General features: G+C 33.8%; 1 protein-coding gene across 1 annotated transcript in view; it reads right to left on the bottom strand.

The window, feature by feature from the left end:
* LOC137641528 (uncharacterized) overlaps window positions 1–20,000 on the bottom strand; it is a 154,573-nt gene that overhangs the window by 131,135 nt on the left and 3,438 nt on the right. The window contains exon 2 of the mRNA XM_068374168.1: window positions 12,646–12,780. Coding sequence (XP_068230269.1) covers window positions 12,646–12,780 — 135 coding nt within the window. The remainder of the gene's footprint in view (window positions 1–12,645; window positions 12,781–20,000) is intronic.

Raw genomic sequence — 20,000 nt, 5'->3', positions numbered from 1 at the left:
ACTCGCTTATAAGTGTTCAATTAAGAATCGGCAGTCAGTTTCACTAAAGAACGATTTATTTCAAATGTCTGAGCGGTTCCACGTGTCATCGGCTTTTGCGATTGGAATCATTCCCGTTGGTGGGCGTAATTAAAGAAAGCACATTATAGTGAAAATTAACTTATTTGTTTGTTTTTTTATTCAAATTCTTAAAACAACGAAAACCATATCCATCTCTCTGAAAAATCACATTTATATATCATAATATTAAATTCCCAATGATTATTGGGATTTAAATGAAGATTTTCAGTGTTACATTAATTTCATTCGACAATCTTTTTTCTGGTTTCCCCAACAACGGAAATCAACCTATTTAAACATTGACTTTCTTATCGTTTTGACTTTATAAGAATATTCGTTCAAGTAATTTCAGCAATCTTTCTTATACCAGCGATAAAAAGTCTCATTCCCTTTAATGAAATTGTTATCCCAATAAGGATTTTTCCATACGATGAAGAGTGTTAGCTTCTATATTTATGACCTTGACATTTGACCTCCTACTGAAATAACTGAAACAAATCCTCTTATGAATGGCAGCATCGCAGGAATTGTGTCAAAACCTAGCGTAAGAATTTCTGGCGGGGAATAGGGTCCGTTTTCTGTGTTGCGAGAGGTTGCTGTCGACCGAAGCCTGTATGCCTATACCTCCTCTTGCGAGGGACAGGGAGGACAACGACGCCGGAGATTTCAACCCAAACAAAAAGAGAATCTTCGCCATATGGAGGGGAAACCATTCTGGAAAGATGGGCCTCTGCCTATGAGCTAAATTTTGAAATGTAACTTGGTAGACCAATGTCTTCCTTCTAAAGGTGAGCGTATTCAAGTGTAAAGCTTTCAAGAATGAGCCGTGCATTTAAGGAGATTACTTGGGTCCAATGCCATAGTTGCGTCATTATTTCTAACAATTATGCTTCTTCTAGAAAAAGTTGAGACAACAATGATAACTAAAACTACAAACATCTCACAACGTACAAATAGATGACCAACAGAGCTTCTAAATAAGCATTTCGATTTTTGTGAGTTACAGTATATGTTCGTAATCATCTTACCTTGGGGACGAGATAAAGATGCGTCCGTCGAAAGTACGTGAAATAGAAAAAAAAAAAAATAAAAACAACTATTTAAACTCAACTTTTAGGTTTTATGGTTGAAGCTTTAATAGCTATTTTAACCCGTTAATACCTTTATTGGAATTTTTCTGTAAGTAAACAAGAACTCAGATTTTACCAAGCCTACATCACTAATTTGTAAAATACATAACATTGATGATAATAAACTATTTCATGAGTTATTTCTCTGACCATTAGACCTTATATAGTAGAATGAACTGTCGTGTTCTGAGTTTCGGAATGGTATCTACACGTAACGTTTCTGGGGTCGGGACCTGCCTTCTTTACCCTTGGCATTATTTCCGGCATTTTCCATGGCATGGATACAACAACAACAACAACAACAACAACAGCAACAACAACAAAAAAAAAATAATAATAATCGACAGAAATCAACAATTTTGTTCTTTACCAATCATCATGGTGAAATCATAACACAGAGCAAAGTCCACCGGCATCCTTTCAATTGATTTCACCTACACAGTTTTAAAAAATGTTCCTCAGAAATATGTATGATTACAATTAAACAATGTCACAGTTTTATTGCACTGCGGAGGAATTAAAGAAAATATGATTCCGCAGTAATGATGGTAAAAGGCAAAAGTATTACACAAGAAAACAAATAATTCACGTATCGTTATTTTTCGAAATTTGAAGTGGTTATGAAAGCAAGGGAAATACAATTGAAGCAAAGGTTAGCAAGACACTCGCTACATACCTCAATTGCACAGAAATCAGACGCTCCTGAAGCTTGGTTTCCATTGGAGATGCAATTAGAGTTGCAGACACACCCATTCAATAAATATGATAGCGGTAAGTGTTCACGAAGTGCTGGATAACGATTGCAAGATAACTCGTTATCTGTAAATTGAGGATATTTTTAGAATATTTTCTGGACAAGAGAATCTCGTCTAAGAGTTTCCCTTTGACATGTAAATTATTTCTACTTTGTTTTATGCATATGTCCACGAATAATCAGCACAATATGAACAAGCAAGGACATCATGTGTACTTACCGACAGTAATTGTGGAATATAGATGCGATTGTAATTTTTGAGAAATGATACGTTGTTTACAAGGACAAGTTTAATTGTTTTTTCATGACTACGATTAAAATAAAGTAATTCTTAAATGTTCAGTTTGTCCGTTTTGCTCGATTCTTGTGCACGCAGACTGTCAAGAATTTTGTCATTAATCATTTCCAATTCCAATTGAGAAAATCTTTATCCTTTGAAATAGACATTGTTATCAATAGAGAAAATAAAGTGATTCCTGAAGTATTATTAATGTTTATTAGTTAATATACCGAAAAAATAAGTATTTTATGATGGTATTATGTGAAATTATCACCATTATACAGAAATCTTACATTCTATATATAAATTATGAATCTTGGTTAAGTTTAAATCTCGTACTTAATTGCAGCTATTGATATTTAGTTTGAGGTAATTTATGTATAAACAAATAATTCTAAAGGTTCTGAACTGAATACATAAAATTCATATAGAATTATATTTTTATTTCTTTCTTTTCATGTGACAGTAGAGCAAAATATTGCATCATCCCTATATACTGGCTAACAAATATGTACAACTTGACTTATTACTGTTTGGTCTCATATTTTTAGTACTTCCAGCCATACATGTAAGGTTTGGCATTTACATAAAGTGACAATCAACTGTACTGGGAAATAAACCTAAAAGCGCATTGTTTCGTAGTGATAGTAATAATAGTTGCAGTAGTAGTGGAAATATGAGGGATACGCCTTTGCAACGGTTCCCGGCGTTATTCATCCCATTGTCCATCGCCAAAAGAACAAGAAGAGTAAGACATCATCCTGGGAAGATTTTTGATGGGCACCCATAACTCTGAGGAGAGAATATATTCCTGTGGAGGGGATAAATCTGAAAGCTGTCTTGGGGAAGTGTCATAAATCAGAAAGGGGAAAAAAGAGAGATCAAACAAAAATCAAGATAAGTAGGAAAAAGACTGATGGGTTAACGCCATCCTCTGCATTTTCTTCGTGGAAGTTTCCTCGGTTGTTTGGTTGGAAGACCTTCACCAGCAAAACCAGGCAGTTCGTTGTCGTTCATTCTTCCACGATTTGAACTGATTATGAGATATATTTCACGCTATGATTAGAAAGGACTCTTCGTTTCTTCTTGTCATTTTAACAAAGTTAACATTGAGTAAATTGATGGTCAAGAGAATAGCTACAACAACATATTGATTTGTATGGATTCATTTATATTTTACAGCTCAGATCACATAAGCCGCATCACTTCATATCATAATGAATTCCTTGCAGCAGACGCTAATCATCTGGCGTCAGTGTTTCGTGGCATCCGTCCTATTCTTCTTTCTTTTGTGGGTAAGACAGCACATAATATACTCTAAAACACTCAATGAGTCCGACGGTGCAACAAGCGGCTGTCAGTCCAAAGAGGAGTTTGTCAACAGGGCCACCTTTTATGTGCACAGGCAAGTTGTTCTTTACCTGTAGGAGCAAATAAAATGAAATGTTTTAGCCAATCATTTATATCTATTTATCTATCGAGACACGTGAATCAAGCATTTAAATTTTACTTATTAATTTGGGCGTTTGGAAGGATCCATGTTCTTGAAATACTATTTAGGAGGAAGGTAGAATTTAAAAATAATATTTCTTGAAATCTAAGACATTACATTAAGTAATCTTAAGACCATAAAACATGGAGTGGTGTTTTCAGCCATCCCTAAGATTCACTGTCGCTGTAATAATGATAATAATTATAAATGTATTGTTAGCCTTAAAGAATGTTGGTGATCTTGAAATGATCGTTACATTCAAAATTTCAGGTGAAAACTGAGTACAACTCACGGTACAAAGGATGAGAATGGCATGTCAACATTTTTCCCCCTGGTCAAGATCATTTCAAATTTTTTATATCTATCTTGGAGGTTGTTGTGATACTATTAACCGTGAACTAGACTATGAAAGGGTCGGTGACATGAAGATATGTAGGCTATAATGTTTAAAATCAAAACGATCTTTTTTTATCTAATTTAATTATACAAAATAAAACGAATTTAGCAGCAACAAAATAAAAATATTTTTATTTCTCTCTCCTCTCTCTCTCTCTCTCTCTCTCTCTCTCTCTCTCTCTCTCTCTCTCTCTCTCTCTCTCTCTCTCTTACACACACAGAAACACAATTTACCAAAAGGGAATTGATAGCAGTCTGTAGTTCTTATCATTCTTTGGCAGGGCAAATGAGGGAGATCGAATCAGCCAGCGTAGAAGACAAAGTATGCAATGACAAGGAAACATTCTACAACTCTTCATTTTAGCGTAGCTATGTCATCAGTACAATATACAGGGCATTGCGAGGATCAGACAAGACTGGTGGCATGTAATAGAAGTGCAAAATATTCTAATTAAAAAAGTTGTGAACACTTTATTTTTTTAATGAGTTTATGACTTATAAGTTTCTAAGTCTTATTCAAAACACGAATGATTTTTTTATACTGCACGAACTTTGTTGATAGAATATTTACTATTTTGGACCTTAATTGTATTATATGAATGATAAGGCAGATATAATTTTGGTTCTTGTGAACAAGATTGTCATAACTCCTTTGTTGCCATATATGTTCAGGTAGTGCAAGACCCACAAGTCAGTGATTTTTATACTGCTGAAACGAAATTTGCTATTGTATATTCATGAAGGGGGTTAACATAACAATGAGCTAATTAGTATATGAATAAAGTGAGGAAAGCTATCCCTACATATACAAGATGAATGATTATGCCGAGCTTATCAGTATATATATATATATATATATATATATATATATATATATATATATATATATATATATATATATATATATATATATATATATATATATATATATATATATATATATATATATATATATATATATATATATATATATATATATATATATATATATATATATATATATATATATATATAGACCATATTGCAAAGTCTGAAATATAGATCGTTGATTTAACAAGAAAAATATTCCATAAGAGGCGGTTTAGGGTCCTCTTGGGGTTGATTTGTTAGGGCTTATCATTTGGTTAAAGATTTCTTACATAAAACTGCAAACACTGAAAAGGGAAGATTTATAGAAAATATGTAAATATAACATAATATTACGTTATCATCATTATTATTGGCCGACCTGCAAGAGGTATTGATTGAACTGTTATAGACCTTTCGATAATGGTAGTTCAGTTGACAAAGTTGTTATTGACGAACAAGCAATTTAGAGGTGTTGACGAGACATATATAGTACCATGAAACTTATTTTTTTTTTTTTTAATACCTGGATGCTGCGAATGTAGTAACTTTGTGCTTCCAAGCAATTAGCCTTTAGTTTTTTGATAAACTGTTAAGAGTTGTCTTATAGTATAATTCATATAATCTAACTTAGTATGCGAATCTTATCCGTATGAAGAGTTCCTTTAGGAAAAAAAAGAAAAAATCGAATTTGTTAAAAAAACTTATATCACCTTGCTATAAATGCTTCGCTAATTTCATTTAATAAGGGTTCTGTTGAGATGACTGTTGATATGTTTGCTTTGGACCCCACGGTAGATTGCAGTCCATATTAGTAATAGTAAAAATATCCATGTAAATGTCTTGTTTTGAGCCCATAATTTCCATAATGAATGTCATAAATCGCATCTTTGTGATTTTCGCTATTGCACACTACGGGGATCTTGTTTATGCAGTTACTTGCTGGTTTATTATATTAGGCTTGATACATATTGAAGAATTGTGATGAGTTATCCAAATAACTTTCTCTAAAGGCTCCCATCAAAAATGGATCTTATTGATGAGATGAGGTAAATGACTTTCATGTCGAAAGAACTTCACATAAAATTCATTCTATTCAAGATCCTCATTTTAAAAGATTTCAGTGGATATCTAACTCATCTAGATTTAATTGTGAATTTGTTGATGAATCGAAATGCATGAGATGTTTATTGTTTAGCATTACTAATAGTATTAATAAGGCCTCCCTCGACACAACCCGCCCTCAAATAAGAAAAAAAAAAAATTTTTGGACTGAAGCTGACTGTAAAAAAAAATGATTGAAAATAACACAATGAAATTATTAAAATTAGAGCTGGACAGACATACACGGTTACTAATATCTTTCAAAGTTGATTGCGTATGTAACAGAGGAGAGGGGCTGTGTTGGGGGCACAACTATTGAAAAGGTAGTATTTCTGAATAACAGGAGAAATGTAAGAGAGATTCGGAGGTCTGGGAAAATAATAACGAAGAGGGACATTTGGGGTGAGGGTGAAAATGCTGTCATAGAAGCTAAATTCAAAATCTGGTAATAAGACTGCGAATGGAGGGAGCAGATGAGCTATTTTCTCATGCATGTGTGTGTGTGTGTGTGTGTGTGTGTGTGTGTGTTGTGCCTTGTTCGGTTATCATAGCTTCTATCTTAGTCTATTTCTTCTTAATATCTTCATGATTATTTTAATTTATCGATTTTGCGCTATAAACTCCTATTTAAAAGTTGATTGCCTAAAATCTTCCTATGACTTTATAAAAAAAAATTTGGTTTTTGTTTGGATTACTCTAAGAATCTAGTAAAAAATAATCTATGAACTTCGACTTCATTATTATTATGTTGCTGCTTTGTTTCTTTACATATCGTCTACTGCATAAATTGATTTACTTTTTTAATTATTGCTTTTAAGAGAGGTTCGACCCTGGACGGCAGGATCGGACGGGTACAGAGAATATGACAAGATTTACTAGAGTTGAACTTTTAAGGAAAGGGAGTTAGGAAGACGACATAAATTGTGCTAGAACAAAGGTGAAAATAACCCTTTCTCCCAGGGGAGGTGTGGGTCCATTATAAAGAAGAATGGGGATCAATCCTAATGATGTCAATAAGGGCAGACTCTTGAGGGCTTGAGCAAAGAAAGGGAGGTGGTGTAGATAAGGTCATGGCGATTGGGTTAAATTCATGAGGGGATGTTGGAGGTAATTGCATGTAATTTTCTAGGACATACCTAACCGACGTCGTTATGATCACGTTGTCCCATTTATTCTAAACAACACGTCAAACATCAATACAATTTTGTCGCAATATATTTCAGGCATCGCCATAGACTTTGTTTTCAAAGATTATCATCATTATACCTAAAACTTTCATCATATTTCCAGCTACACAATTGCATTATATTTAGAAGAAGACAGGATATGGAAAGAAATGAATGAATAAATAGCTAAGGAAAACGAAATGATGGAAAACAGCAAGGTACACGCCTTCATTTCCCATCGTTTATTGAGGGACGTCTTGAACAATCTTTCGAAATAAAAGGAAGAATCATTTTCGAAAATCCAAATTGGTTCAAAAGTTACAAACAAAATTGTATAATCTGTAACTGTGTATCCGTTCAGCTCTTCTTACACGACCCTGGGGTGAGTTAAATGGCTTTTAATGGGCTAAATACAGTTGCAGCATCAAAGAGATATCGTTCGCTACTTATGGATGAAATAATAATTTAATGAAGAACTTGAAAATGCGAACTTCAGCTATTCAAGTGTTTACCTGAACAACCCCCTTCTTGTCAAGTCCCCTTCTTTGCCCCCTCTCGGTTGGGGGGATTGTGAGTGGGGGGGGGAGGGAATTGATTCTAACCAGATGATCGAACAGGTTAGACACGCCCCTGTTTCCCCCCCACCCCCCTACCCCTCACCCCTTGAAAACATAAGCTGTATTAATGGAACCCTACTATCCCTTTACAGTTTCCATTCGATTCCAAAATAAGTGGGAATAAATGAATAACGAATAAACAATACACAAATAAAAGTTGATAAGGATGAAGGAAAATGTATGAACTCCGGTGACGAATTTCCTTCCCTTTAATCATTACGTCCACTGATGAATTTTCAAATATAAATGCATGCACACAACTCACACACTTACACATTCACACATATACATACACATACATATACACAACACATACACAGGAGTTCAGACATAACTCAGAAATAGGAATATATATATATATATATATATATATATATATATATATATATATATATATATATATATATATATATATATATATATATATGCCTCGGTGTGCCCTCTCCCTTTCTCTTTATCCCGTTCCCTCACAATTCCCCTTTTTTCTCCTTGGACACTCCCCTTCTTTCCCCTTGCTTCCCCTTTCTCTTTGGCAACCCCTTTTCCCTTATCATTTCTGCAGTTTATCTTAGATTTTGGGAAGGTTGAAGTTACACATGATGTAGCCAGCGTCTCTCTCTCTCTCTCTCTCTCTCTCTCTCTCTCTCTCTCTCTCTATTACATATGTTATTTCGCCTGTTTTCTTTGTTCTTGATCTATTTGGTATTATTTTTACAATTTTCTTTTTGCCTTTGTTTGCTGCGATGCTTTTATTGCCAATGTTGACCATAAGGGTGATGGAGGGTTGACAGGAGGGGAGGGTGTTGGGGCACACAAAGAGGGGTTTGCGTGAAGTACTTTCGTTCTTAATGATATGGAGCCAATCCTCCCCTCCCCCCTTTTTGGTCCTTTTGCTGGCTGTGAGGAGCGGATGCGCAGCTCCAGAGTGAGCAAATGTTTTAACAGACATCGACAAAGGACTGAATTCTCATTTCTTTCAAATGTTACGAGTGATGCTTAACTTGATAAAGATGTATATGCGTGATATCAGACCCATTTGATCAGAATAAATAGAAGATTTTGCACTACTTTATTTTCAAGTAATTTACAATTTTTTGTTAGTTTTTATAAATGACGACAATATATAATATGAAGGACATCATTTGATAATCAATTTTACCTTTCAGTGGACTGACATAGAAGCGTAATCAGACGCCATCAGTAATTTATTTACGAGATAAATGTGATTATATCTACTAATCTACCAGTTAATCACGAAATACACTCATTTATGAAAAAGTGTAGAGGCTATTTATAGTATCAACATATAACTGAAATAACAACAATATAAATTATAATACAAGATGATAAAAAAAACCTATAACAATTTTTTAAAATCAAAATTACAATAGGACTTAGGAATCGTCCTTTGTCTTGCAAAACAATCAAGTTTACCAAAAAAAAAAAAAAAAAAAAAATGAATTTTATAAATTTGAATTTCAAGCGTTCAATTTTATTCACCTAATCACCTTTTTATAACTCTTCGGACTAAGTTTCTAGAGGAAGTTATCCTAATTTTACCTATTATTTTGAAATGAGATTATTAGCCAAAGATCAGTCACGGTTGCGACTCAACTCAGCCAAGAAACATTATGCATCTAGTCTATCTCCTAAGGTCAACAAAGGCACTATGATTTTAGTAGGATATGCTCATAGTTCTGCATACTTCCAAGATTTAATCTTCTTTGTTTTACGCGAAAACATTGCCAAATTAAAATGGGCTGATTGCTAAATCTACACAATATTTTGAAAGTTTAAAAAAGATAACCGTGAGTTCCATTTGTTAGCACTGAAGAACATTTTTCTGTTTGTTATATTCAGTAGGAAAATATCCTTATTTTGATCTAATTAGGTTTTGCAAGAGTAAAAACAAAATTTGCAAAAGTGATGAAAATAAAGTTCAGTAAAGAGTAGAGTTATCCGACAATGAAGGGGAAGGAGGAGAAGGGAGAGGGACAGAGTTGAGCCCGAGAGGCGCCATTTTCTCATGTTAGTGCATATTCCACGTTCACGCATTTATACTCGTATGCATAAGAACAGATGCACATTCTTATGAGTCAATATTTTCATGAATCATGGTTTCTATGTAAGAGCATTTTTATTTTCTAGCAATAAGTAACCTTCATCATCTGAAGAGCTAAATCAAGGCTGAGGCTCCGTGTAACAACTCTCACAGACTCAGAACCCTTTTGGGTTTCTTATAAGAAAGATATCTTTGTATTAAGTTTTTAGACCATAGAAAGGAGCCGAGTAGTTCTCTGCAGGTGTACATAATAGGATCATTCAACCGCTATAAATATATATCAACCTTTCTAGCTCGTACTTGGTAAAACGTTATTTCCAATCTAGAGTCTACTGCTACAAATACAACTACTGTTGCTTCTGCTTCCTCGTAGCAGAATCACGTACTTCTTAAAATTCATCGACATGTTATTAAAGACCTATGTGTTAAAAAACAGGATTCATCTATATGCTTATGAAGACTCTCAGCTGTGACTGCCCAGTATTTTCTTGGTCTCACGTATCTCTTTTCTTCCAAAACGTACAAATTAATCATGTTTCGGGCAATTGTTATATGTATCTCCAATTCACCACAAAAGCTCATATCCAGCTTTACCATGTTATTAAAAAAAAAAAAGGAATCATGAATGAATGCTTACATAGCGTATGTGAGAGAAATAACTGTAGTTTAAAGATTAAGAAAGTCAGATATAGCAGGTAATAGGTTGGCCCAGGCACCAACCACCCGGCGAGATACTACCGTTAGAAGGTTATTGGGTCTTGTGACTATCCATATACTGTATTGGTTCCCACTCTGATTACGTCTCAATTTCCCTTTGCCTACATACACACTGAATAATCTGGCATATTTCTTACACATTTCCCTCTTTCTTCATATACTTGATAACAATACGATAATCGAAAAATTCTTCTTCATTCAAGTGGTTAACTACTGCAATGTAATTGTTCAGTGGCTACTTTCCTCTTGTTAAGGGTAGAGGAGACTATTTTAGCCATGGTAAGAGATCTTTTAGGAGAAGGACACTCCAAAATCAAACCAGTGTTCTCTAATATGGGCAGTGCCATAGCCTCTGTACCATTGTCTTCCGCTGTCCTTGGTTAGAGTTCTCTTGCTTCTGTGTATAATCAGAAACTTTCTTCCTAGCTGTTTCCTTGTTTACTTTCCTCGCTGGGCTATTTTCCCTTTTGGAGCCTTTGAGTTATAGCATCCTGCTTTTCCAAATAGGGTTACAGCTTAGAAAGTACTACTACTACTACTATACTACTACTACTACTACTACTACTACTACTAATAATAATAATAATAATAATAATAATAAATGCTACGAAACGGCTGGCACTGATGAAAAGTTGGACCTGATCCTTTGGAGTGTTATGAGAATTTTTGCAGAGCACCCACTTCCTTTCCTTACCTACAACTCGCTTTGCAGTAAATTTTCGCATATGTTTATTTCATTTAAACACTAATTGAAAAAGAACGCGAATCAGAATTATTTCTCATTCTTTTCCTTTGTTACCATAGTTTTGTTCACATTATATTTCTCTATGGGAATCGTTGAATTAAATAAAAAAGAGGACTATAGTAATATTAGGAAGGTTACGCATAGGTCATACTAAATTGACTCATGGATTTTTGATGTGCACACCTCATGAAGCAGTTCCCAGATGCAGTGAGTGTGTTACTTTTTTAAGCATACAACATATTTTTAGCAATTGTAGATTTTTATAGAGATATTAATGTTATGGCAGAAAAGTGTTTTTTGGACATTCTATCGATTTTTAAGCTTTATTTTATTTTTTTTAAGAAACATAGGTTTTATAAATAAGATTTAAATTTTTATTTATTACAGAAAATATTTTTTTTTCTGTATTTTCTATATTTTGATTTTATACTGTATTCTATTATTAGCTCCAGAAGAAGTATTCTCACCTCCCAAATTTAATCGGGCCAGCTCTGAAAGAGTCGAGCTTGACTCACTGGACTGGTTAATTTCTTCCCTTTTGATAATAAACATTATGACAAAAAATCTCTCATATTTTCCGGAAGTCAAGAATTACTTTTGTTGAATGGACAGAATATCCAGTGTATTTGAAATATTTTAATTAATTTGATTTAATTTGAAAGAAATGTACAAACGTCTTTCCTACTTCCAGTAAATTTTTTCTATCTGTTAGTTATCACTAAAAAAAAATTCTGTTATAATTGTAATTCTTTTGAAGGTGCTGTCGTCTTTACTTATAACTATTTTCCTTTCAAAAGAAAAACCTTGATAAATTTCCAGTTCGCCAGTTATCTATCATATAAAATTCTATTTCAAATCAAATTAATTTCTTTGTCATTACTTACCACACTATAGTAATGATGTTGAAGAATATAATGATAAAAATGAATAAGTTTACAATAAAAGAGAATAAGCAAATTAGAATACAAAATGACAATTAGATTACTTAATATTTATGCATAAACATTCATGAAACCACATAAATTTTGGACATATACACTTCTAAAACTTAAAATAATGTAGGCATCAGTACAAGAGAATTATGGAAATAGCAAGTTATGGAAAAAATTGAAGACATTGCTCTCAGAAACCACCACCACAACAACAGCAACAACAACAACAACAATAATAATAATAATAATAACAATAATAATAATAATAATAATGATGTTGATAATCATAACTTACAATGAAACTAAATATGTCCCTGAAAACGACAGGATGTGAGTTGTCTCACCTGAAACAGAGCCATCTTCTCCAGGAGAGGTTTTGGGACGGCGCTGAAGAGTCCTTTAGGCCCCTCCGGAGTCTTGGCAAAAGTCGTTCCTTGCGGGTAATGGATCGTGGGACCTTCAGCTCCCTTCCCGAATCTCTGTTTCAGGATAAGGACAAGGGACTTTTTTACTTGAAATAACCGGTATTATAGTAGTATCTACATTTCATAAAATGACTGGAGTCTCTCTCTCTCTCTCTGTCTCTCTCTCTCTCTCTCTCTCTCTCTCTCTCTCTCTCTCTCTGGATTGGCTATCAGTCTAATCACTACTATTCGAGGAATCACTTGAAGTTTTTGAAATTCAATTAATGTTAGAAGTCTTTATGCCATAGTTCAAAAACTCTTTCTATGGTTGCAAAATTAAATCATCTTCATGAAAAATTTCAAAATTTGTAGGTAAATTTCTCCGAATTCCTGTGACGAAAGAACTATTTGATAGAGCATAATGAAAATAAAAGCCATCTGTTTGGGATACCTGGTTCCGATCTATTAATAAGAAAAATGTGAGAAAAAAAAACACTTGAAAATCAACTGGGTGTTCGTTTTCAGAACAAAATTCTATGATATAAGTAATCTCTATTGGATAAGTGATAAATTAATAATATCATTGAAATAAAAATTTGATAATTATTTTGCATGTTTATTGAATATCTAAGGCTTCTGGTGGCAAAGAATGTTCTTAAGAATGCCTGGGAAAGTGCAAACTTTAAAGAATAGTTAGTTGTTAGTAAAGAATAAGTGGGAAGTTGAAGAGATTAATGGTTGAAGGTATACTGATCAATATTTATTAAAGTAGAACGGAAAATCAAACGTTATGATTTTAATTAAGACTCGCCAATTTGATAACAGAGAAATATAAAAAAAAAATTATTATAAAAAGGAGAATTTAGATGTAAATAGGCTAAGACTAAAGATACCAAAGTGGGAATATACGAGGAAATAACAAAACTCATCGCTATTTTGTTGATATATGCATCAAGGAAGGATTGATAAATAAAGAGATTAAAGTCTTCAATTAGCGTATTAATGATGTCAATAAGACAACGAGAGAAAAATAAGAGAGTTGATGAAAATACGGTGATAAACTTGAATGCCTTAAAAGAATGAGAGAAATCGAAGAATTATAAAAAAAAAAAAATTATAAATTGTCCATTAAGAATAGAGTACTATGTCGAGTGTAACCATTTTAAAAATTTGTTGTTTAGTGAGAATGAGATAAAACTTCTGGAAGAAATATGATTGAAGAATAGAATTCACAAAGAGATGATTTAGAGTAACCTGGTACTGACGATTTATTTGAGAGTTTTATCAGATTATGTAAGATAACTTCGGAGGAGGGAAGAATTTCAAAGGAATGGGTGACAGGAATAACTACTCATTTGCTGAAAGCTTAATGTTAGGCAGGATTCTATAATTTTCGTTCAAGTTGTGATTAAATTGTGGAATGATCTTCCCAATCAAATAGAGGAGCTTAATGCAAATGATTTTCTGTTTTCTTGGTATAATATTTTTTTCATCTTAAGTTTATTCTTTATTTCTCCGTTTCTTTTGAATATTTGTCAGCTTTCCCTATTGGGGCCCTAATTTTGCAATATTCTGCCATCCTAACTAGGTTGCAGCTTAATAATAATAATAATAATAATAATAATAATAATAATAATAATAATAATAATAATAATAATAATAATAATAATAACAACATTGAGTAATATACCTGAAAAGGTGCAAGGTGGGTTTTCAATGCACAAAAAGAACAGAATATACAAGAATTAATATAGGAAGAGCATTATCAGCTCAGACGACAATAGGGGTGTGTTGACAATGTTTGTTATATGACATTTATGTGATCAGCTATAGAATAAACAGACAGAAGTGTGTGTCTTATATGACAAAAAATCCAGACTGAGTAGAAGCATTTGAGGATCGACAGGGAATAACAAGAGTGACGAGATGTTTGGTATTGAAAACAAATAAATGAAGATAATTCGTTGTTATTATGATGAGTCTATAGATTCTGTTTGAGTTTAGAGTTGTACGTATGGCAGGAAAGGTGCAAAATGAAATTGAGATAAGGGTGTTTACGTTCCTATAACTGTTTGATTTTTTTTATAAATGGAGTGATATGAGAAATTTGAGAAAGGATGAAATTGTGGGGGAAGTAAAGTATATATATATATATATATATATATATATATATATATATATATATATATATATATATATATATATATGTGTGTGTGTGTGTGTGTGTGTGTGTACAGTATATATATAAATACACACACACACACATATATATATATATATATATATATATATGTATATATATATATATATATATATATATATATATACATATATATATATATATATATATATATATATATATATATATATATACTTCCCAAGCTACAACCTCAGTTGGAAAAGCAGGATGCTATAAGCCCAGGGGCTATAACAGGAAAAATAGCCCAGTGAGGAAAGGAAACAAGGAAAAACGAAATGTTTTAAGAAGAGTAACATTGAAATGAATATCTCCTATATAATCTATAAAACTGTAACAAAACAAAAGGAAGAGAGGTAAGATAGAATAGTGTGCCTGAGTGTACCCTCAAGCAAGAGAACTCTAACCCAAGACAGTGGAAGACCATGGTACAGAGGCTATGGCACTACCCAAGACTTGAGAACATGGTTTGATTTTGGAGTGCCCATCTTCTAGAAGAGCTGCTTACCATAGCTAAAGAGTCTCTTCTACCCTTACCAAGAGGAAAGCAGCCACTGGACAGTTACAGTGCAGCAGTTAACCCCTTGGGTAAAGAAGAATTGTTTGGTAATCTCAGAGTTGTCAGGTGAATGAGGATAGAGGAGAATCTGTAAAGAATAGGCCAGACTATTCGGTGTATGTGTAGGCACAGAGAAAGTGAACCGTAACTAGAGAGAAGGATCCAATGCAGTACTGTCTGGCCAGTCATAAGATCACATAACTCTCTAGCGGTAGTATCTTGATGGGTAGCTGGTGCTCTGGCCAACCTACTACCTATAGCCATAATCACCCTAATTATCAAATTTATTCTGCCTTTGGATTACACATACAAGGGGCCATTATTCTAATGATAAATACCTCTGCCCAGCCAAGTATTCAGGCCCTTAAACATTTGACTTAGCTGCGCTTTGTTATCAAGAGAGATAAGAGTTAATTTCCACTCTGCTGTACAAATTCATGTCGAATTCAAGTTACTTTTTAAAAAAATAGAATCTAAATGATTTGATCTCCACCACGGTAGACGATTGGTAAGTTTGTACAATTGGTAGTCTATGATTATAATATTACTTAAAATCGTGATTTTCATGTATAACAAATATCTCATGGAGGATATGGTTTCGTTTAATTTAAAAGAAAAACTTGAATTCAGCAGCATTATGGCTAGTAGAATCAAAATCAACTTTCATTTCTCTTGATTGCTGTTACCTTTGTTTCCACTTGGCAGCAAAGGTTGAACTCTTGCTTGAACATAAATACTTATAAAAAAATATTTACCTTTGTGTAAATATGATATTAAAAGGTATTTGTTGCTTGATATTCGAATACACATACATACATAAATTCATACATACATGCATGTATATTTATATACAAATATATATATATATATATATATATATACATATAAAAATATATACACACACACACACACACATATATATATATATATATATATATATATATCGTATGTGTATATATATATATATATATATATATATATATATATATATATATATATATGGTATCCATAAAGATACACAGAGACACACATACACACACATATTAGTAGATCAAACTAGACTGATTATCCTATTCACTGATTACTCCGATGACGGGCATAATCGCTGAGGCTGTACCTGACTGTAAATGGACTAATGCCTACAGTAGATGGGACCATGTTTGTTATCGAAGTTATGAAAGGTTTCGTCTTAATAGTGTTGATTCTGCTTTCCTATTGGCTCTCCTTATATTCATTCACTGCAGATGACATTTGACCAAATGGCAATATAGAAATAAATTTAATATATTATGCACTACGTACTATGGTTAAGGAAGGAACAAAACAATTGCATTATTGAAAAGAAAAAAGAAACAATATTCATTAAATTAGGTGGAACTTGAAAATTCAATTTGTTCATATGATGGAAAAATAACTTTCCACCAAATTTAGCCCTTCTCTACTTTGCTCCTTGGTTTGGGCGAACAATCATAGAAATAGACGGATGAGCACTAATAATGTAATGCTGCAGTTCGAGGATGGCCGATGTCTATAATAGATCGTTCTTTGCTCGAGATACTAAACTTCGGCTATTCCTTTAATTTTAACGACTAATAAGATAAGAAAAAAGGAAGAGAAAATTGGTTACTAAGAAAACATCATGCGAGGAACTTAAACAATTTGAAATACGACAATCTCTTCGGGCCTGGGAGTGTTATGTATATAAAATCTGTGAGACGTCAAATTTTGTCATTAAAAGTCATTCAAATGTGAATGATAGATGAAAAAAATTTTCCTCTAATGCATATTCATTAGATCGATACACATGATATTGAATAAAATGTCATAATTCTTAAATTGCGAAAACAATTATCTTTTAATAACGCGGAAAAAAATTAAATTCCACATCATAATTTGAGATAGTATCATAATCATGATTAAGAATGTTGTAGACATTTACTTGGTAGGTAATAGACAATTCATATACTTTCAAAAGCCAACTGATGACATTTGTGACGGGCCGAGAGAAGGTTGTGACTCAAAGGCAGGATGAAAGCAACTGAGTAACTTTATTACAGAACACTCGCTTTTATATACATAAACTCCATGCAAAAAAGGCATTAAAGACATAACAGGAAATTTCCTGTTCAACCGACACCGCACTGGTTAGCAGTTAATGGTGAGAAAAACAGACATGTTATATCAGGTTCTTGTCAGTGCGAGGGGAGAGCGAAGATACAAGCATAATATATAAACAAAATGAAATGTCATTACTATGTACGATCGTGTGACACACGGTTGGTATATGACTCCCCCCCCCTAAAAATGACATACTGTACATGTTAAATAGGGCGCCCTGAATCTGGAGTGGTAGTAGCAAAAACTGCGGCCAATTAGTGGCAGTGAGTGGCTGTAGAAGTCGTTGGTTGGGGCTCGAGCGAGTGGTGGATGATGGGTGGCTTTGTTGCCACTCCGGCTCGTCACGGGGTAGGCGTGTGTGTCCTATGGCATTCATGGGCGTGTCCTACGGCATTCATAGGCGTGTCTGTCATACGGCATTCATAGGCGTGTCTGTCCTACGCCATTCACAGGCGTGTGTGTCCTACGGCATTCATAGGTGTGTGTGTCCTATGGCATTCATAGGCCTACGGCATTCATAGGCGCATGTCCTACGGCATTCATAGGCGTGTGTGTCCTACGGCATTCATAGGCATGTATGTCCTACGGCATATTCACGTCAGCTTCGGTTGAAGTTGAATAGGTAAACTCTTCGTCAGGAGTGGAGGCGTTGATGGAGGTTTTGAAGGTCATGAAGTGGCTGTCCATAAGGGAGTCGACTTTGGTCATCAGTCCTTTATGGGTAAACTATCGACATCGGGTATGGCAGCGCATACAGGTTCGGGTAAACGGCTTACCCAAAGGGCACGAAGTAGGTTCACCTCACGAGGAGAGCCGTCCACGGCAGGTTGCAGGAGAGTGATACTGGTCATTTCCCTGAGGGCGAGCGAAGCCATTTGGTCCCCCAACGGTTGTTGAGAGAGTGAGAAAGCACTGCTATTCGGGCAGCTGGCGACGGCGAGTACTGCTGCAGAAGATATGTTCTGAGGGCGTCATAGTAACGGTGAGGGGGAGAGGCGGGAGGAGCGAGTCACTCCGGGGTCACCAATGTGACGGGCCGAGAGAAGGTTGTGACTCAAAGGCAGGATGAAAGCAACTGAGTAACTTAATTACAGAACACTCGCTTTTATATACATAAACTCCATGCAAAAAGGCATATAAGATATAACAGGAAATTTCCTGTTCAACCGACACCACACCGGTTAGCAGTTAATGGTGAGACAAACAGACATGTTATTTCAGGTTCTTGTCAGTATGAGGGGAGAGCGAAGATACAAGCATAATATATACACAAAATGAAATGTTACTATGTACGATCGTGTGACACACGGTTGGTACACATTTCATCAAATCCTTGTGGGACTGAAACGAGAATATTGATTCCTGTGTAATTGATATACACCGCATAGAGAAGCTACTGGAATTCTGAAACATGACAAACAAGAGGAAATAAAGTCGTAATCAAGGTCTAGGAACTTTGGTCGTAATAGCAAATGTCGGCTGTCAGTCTTTTCGATCATTCGTGGGTGTTATTGGATAATGTGCTATAGTAACTTGCAATTGTATTCAGATCTTCCCAGACAGTACCAGCCTGCTTGTAATACTAGGTATACAGTTTATTCTAATAGTCGTGCTTTCTTCATCATAAGGCTCAATATTACATAGTAATCTAGAAGTTTTATTCCATACATGACCAGATTGTGGAATGATTTCCCAAACCAGGCAGCTGAAACAGTGGAACTTTAAAATTGCAAACTTGGAGCGAATGTTTCTGTGTTGAACAGGCTGACTTTAGTCTGTCTTTATAGTTTATAAATGAAATATCTAATTGAATACTGTTACTGTTCTTAAATATTTTATATTAATTGTTCTATTGTAGTTTATTTATATCTTTATTTCCTTTGTTCACTGGGATATCATTCCTGCTGGAGTCCTTGTGCTTATAGCATCACGCTTTTCTAACTAGGGTTATAGCTTAGCTAAAATTATATTAATGACAATAACAGTAATAATAATAATAATAATGATAATAATAATAATAATATATACATGTAAATTATATGTATATATATATATATATATATATATATATATATATATATATATATATATATATATATATATATATATATATATATATATAAATAAATTTTCTGCTTAGGTAATCTCACAATTACTTTGAAGTGAACATGATGAATTGGTTCCTCATCTTCTTTTATCATCTAATTTACATGTTTATGAATATATATAGATATACATATATACGTATATGTTTATATACATACAGTATATCTTTATAAATATATACATTTTTATATATTCATAATAAGCATTTAAGCATTTATACAGACGAGTGGAGAAATACACACTCACACACACACAGACACACACACACACACACAATATATATAGCCACTTGGCCAGCCAAGTGGCTTAGTCACT

This window comes from Palaemon carinicauda, chromosome 5 (genome assembly GCF_036898095.1).
Source record: "Palaemon carinicauda isolate YSFRI2023 chromosome 5, ASM3689809v2, whole genome shotgun sequence".
Lineage (NCBI taxonomy): Eukaryota > Metazoa > Arthropoda > Malacostraca > Decapoda > Palaemonidae > Palaemon > Palaemon carinicauda.
This window is presented reverse-complemented; position numbering and strand designations above follow the sequence as displayed.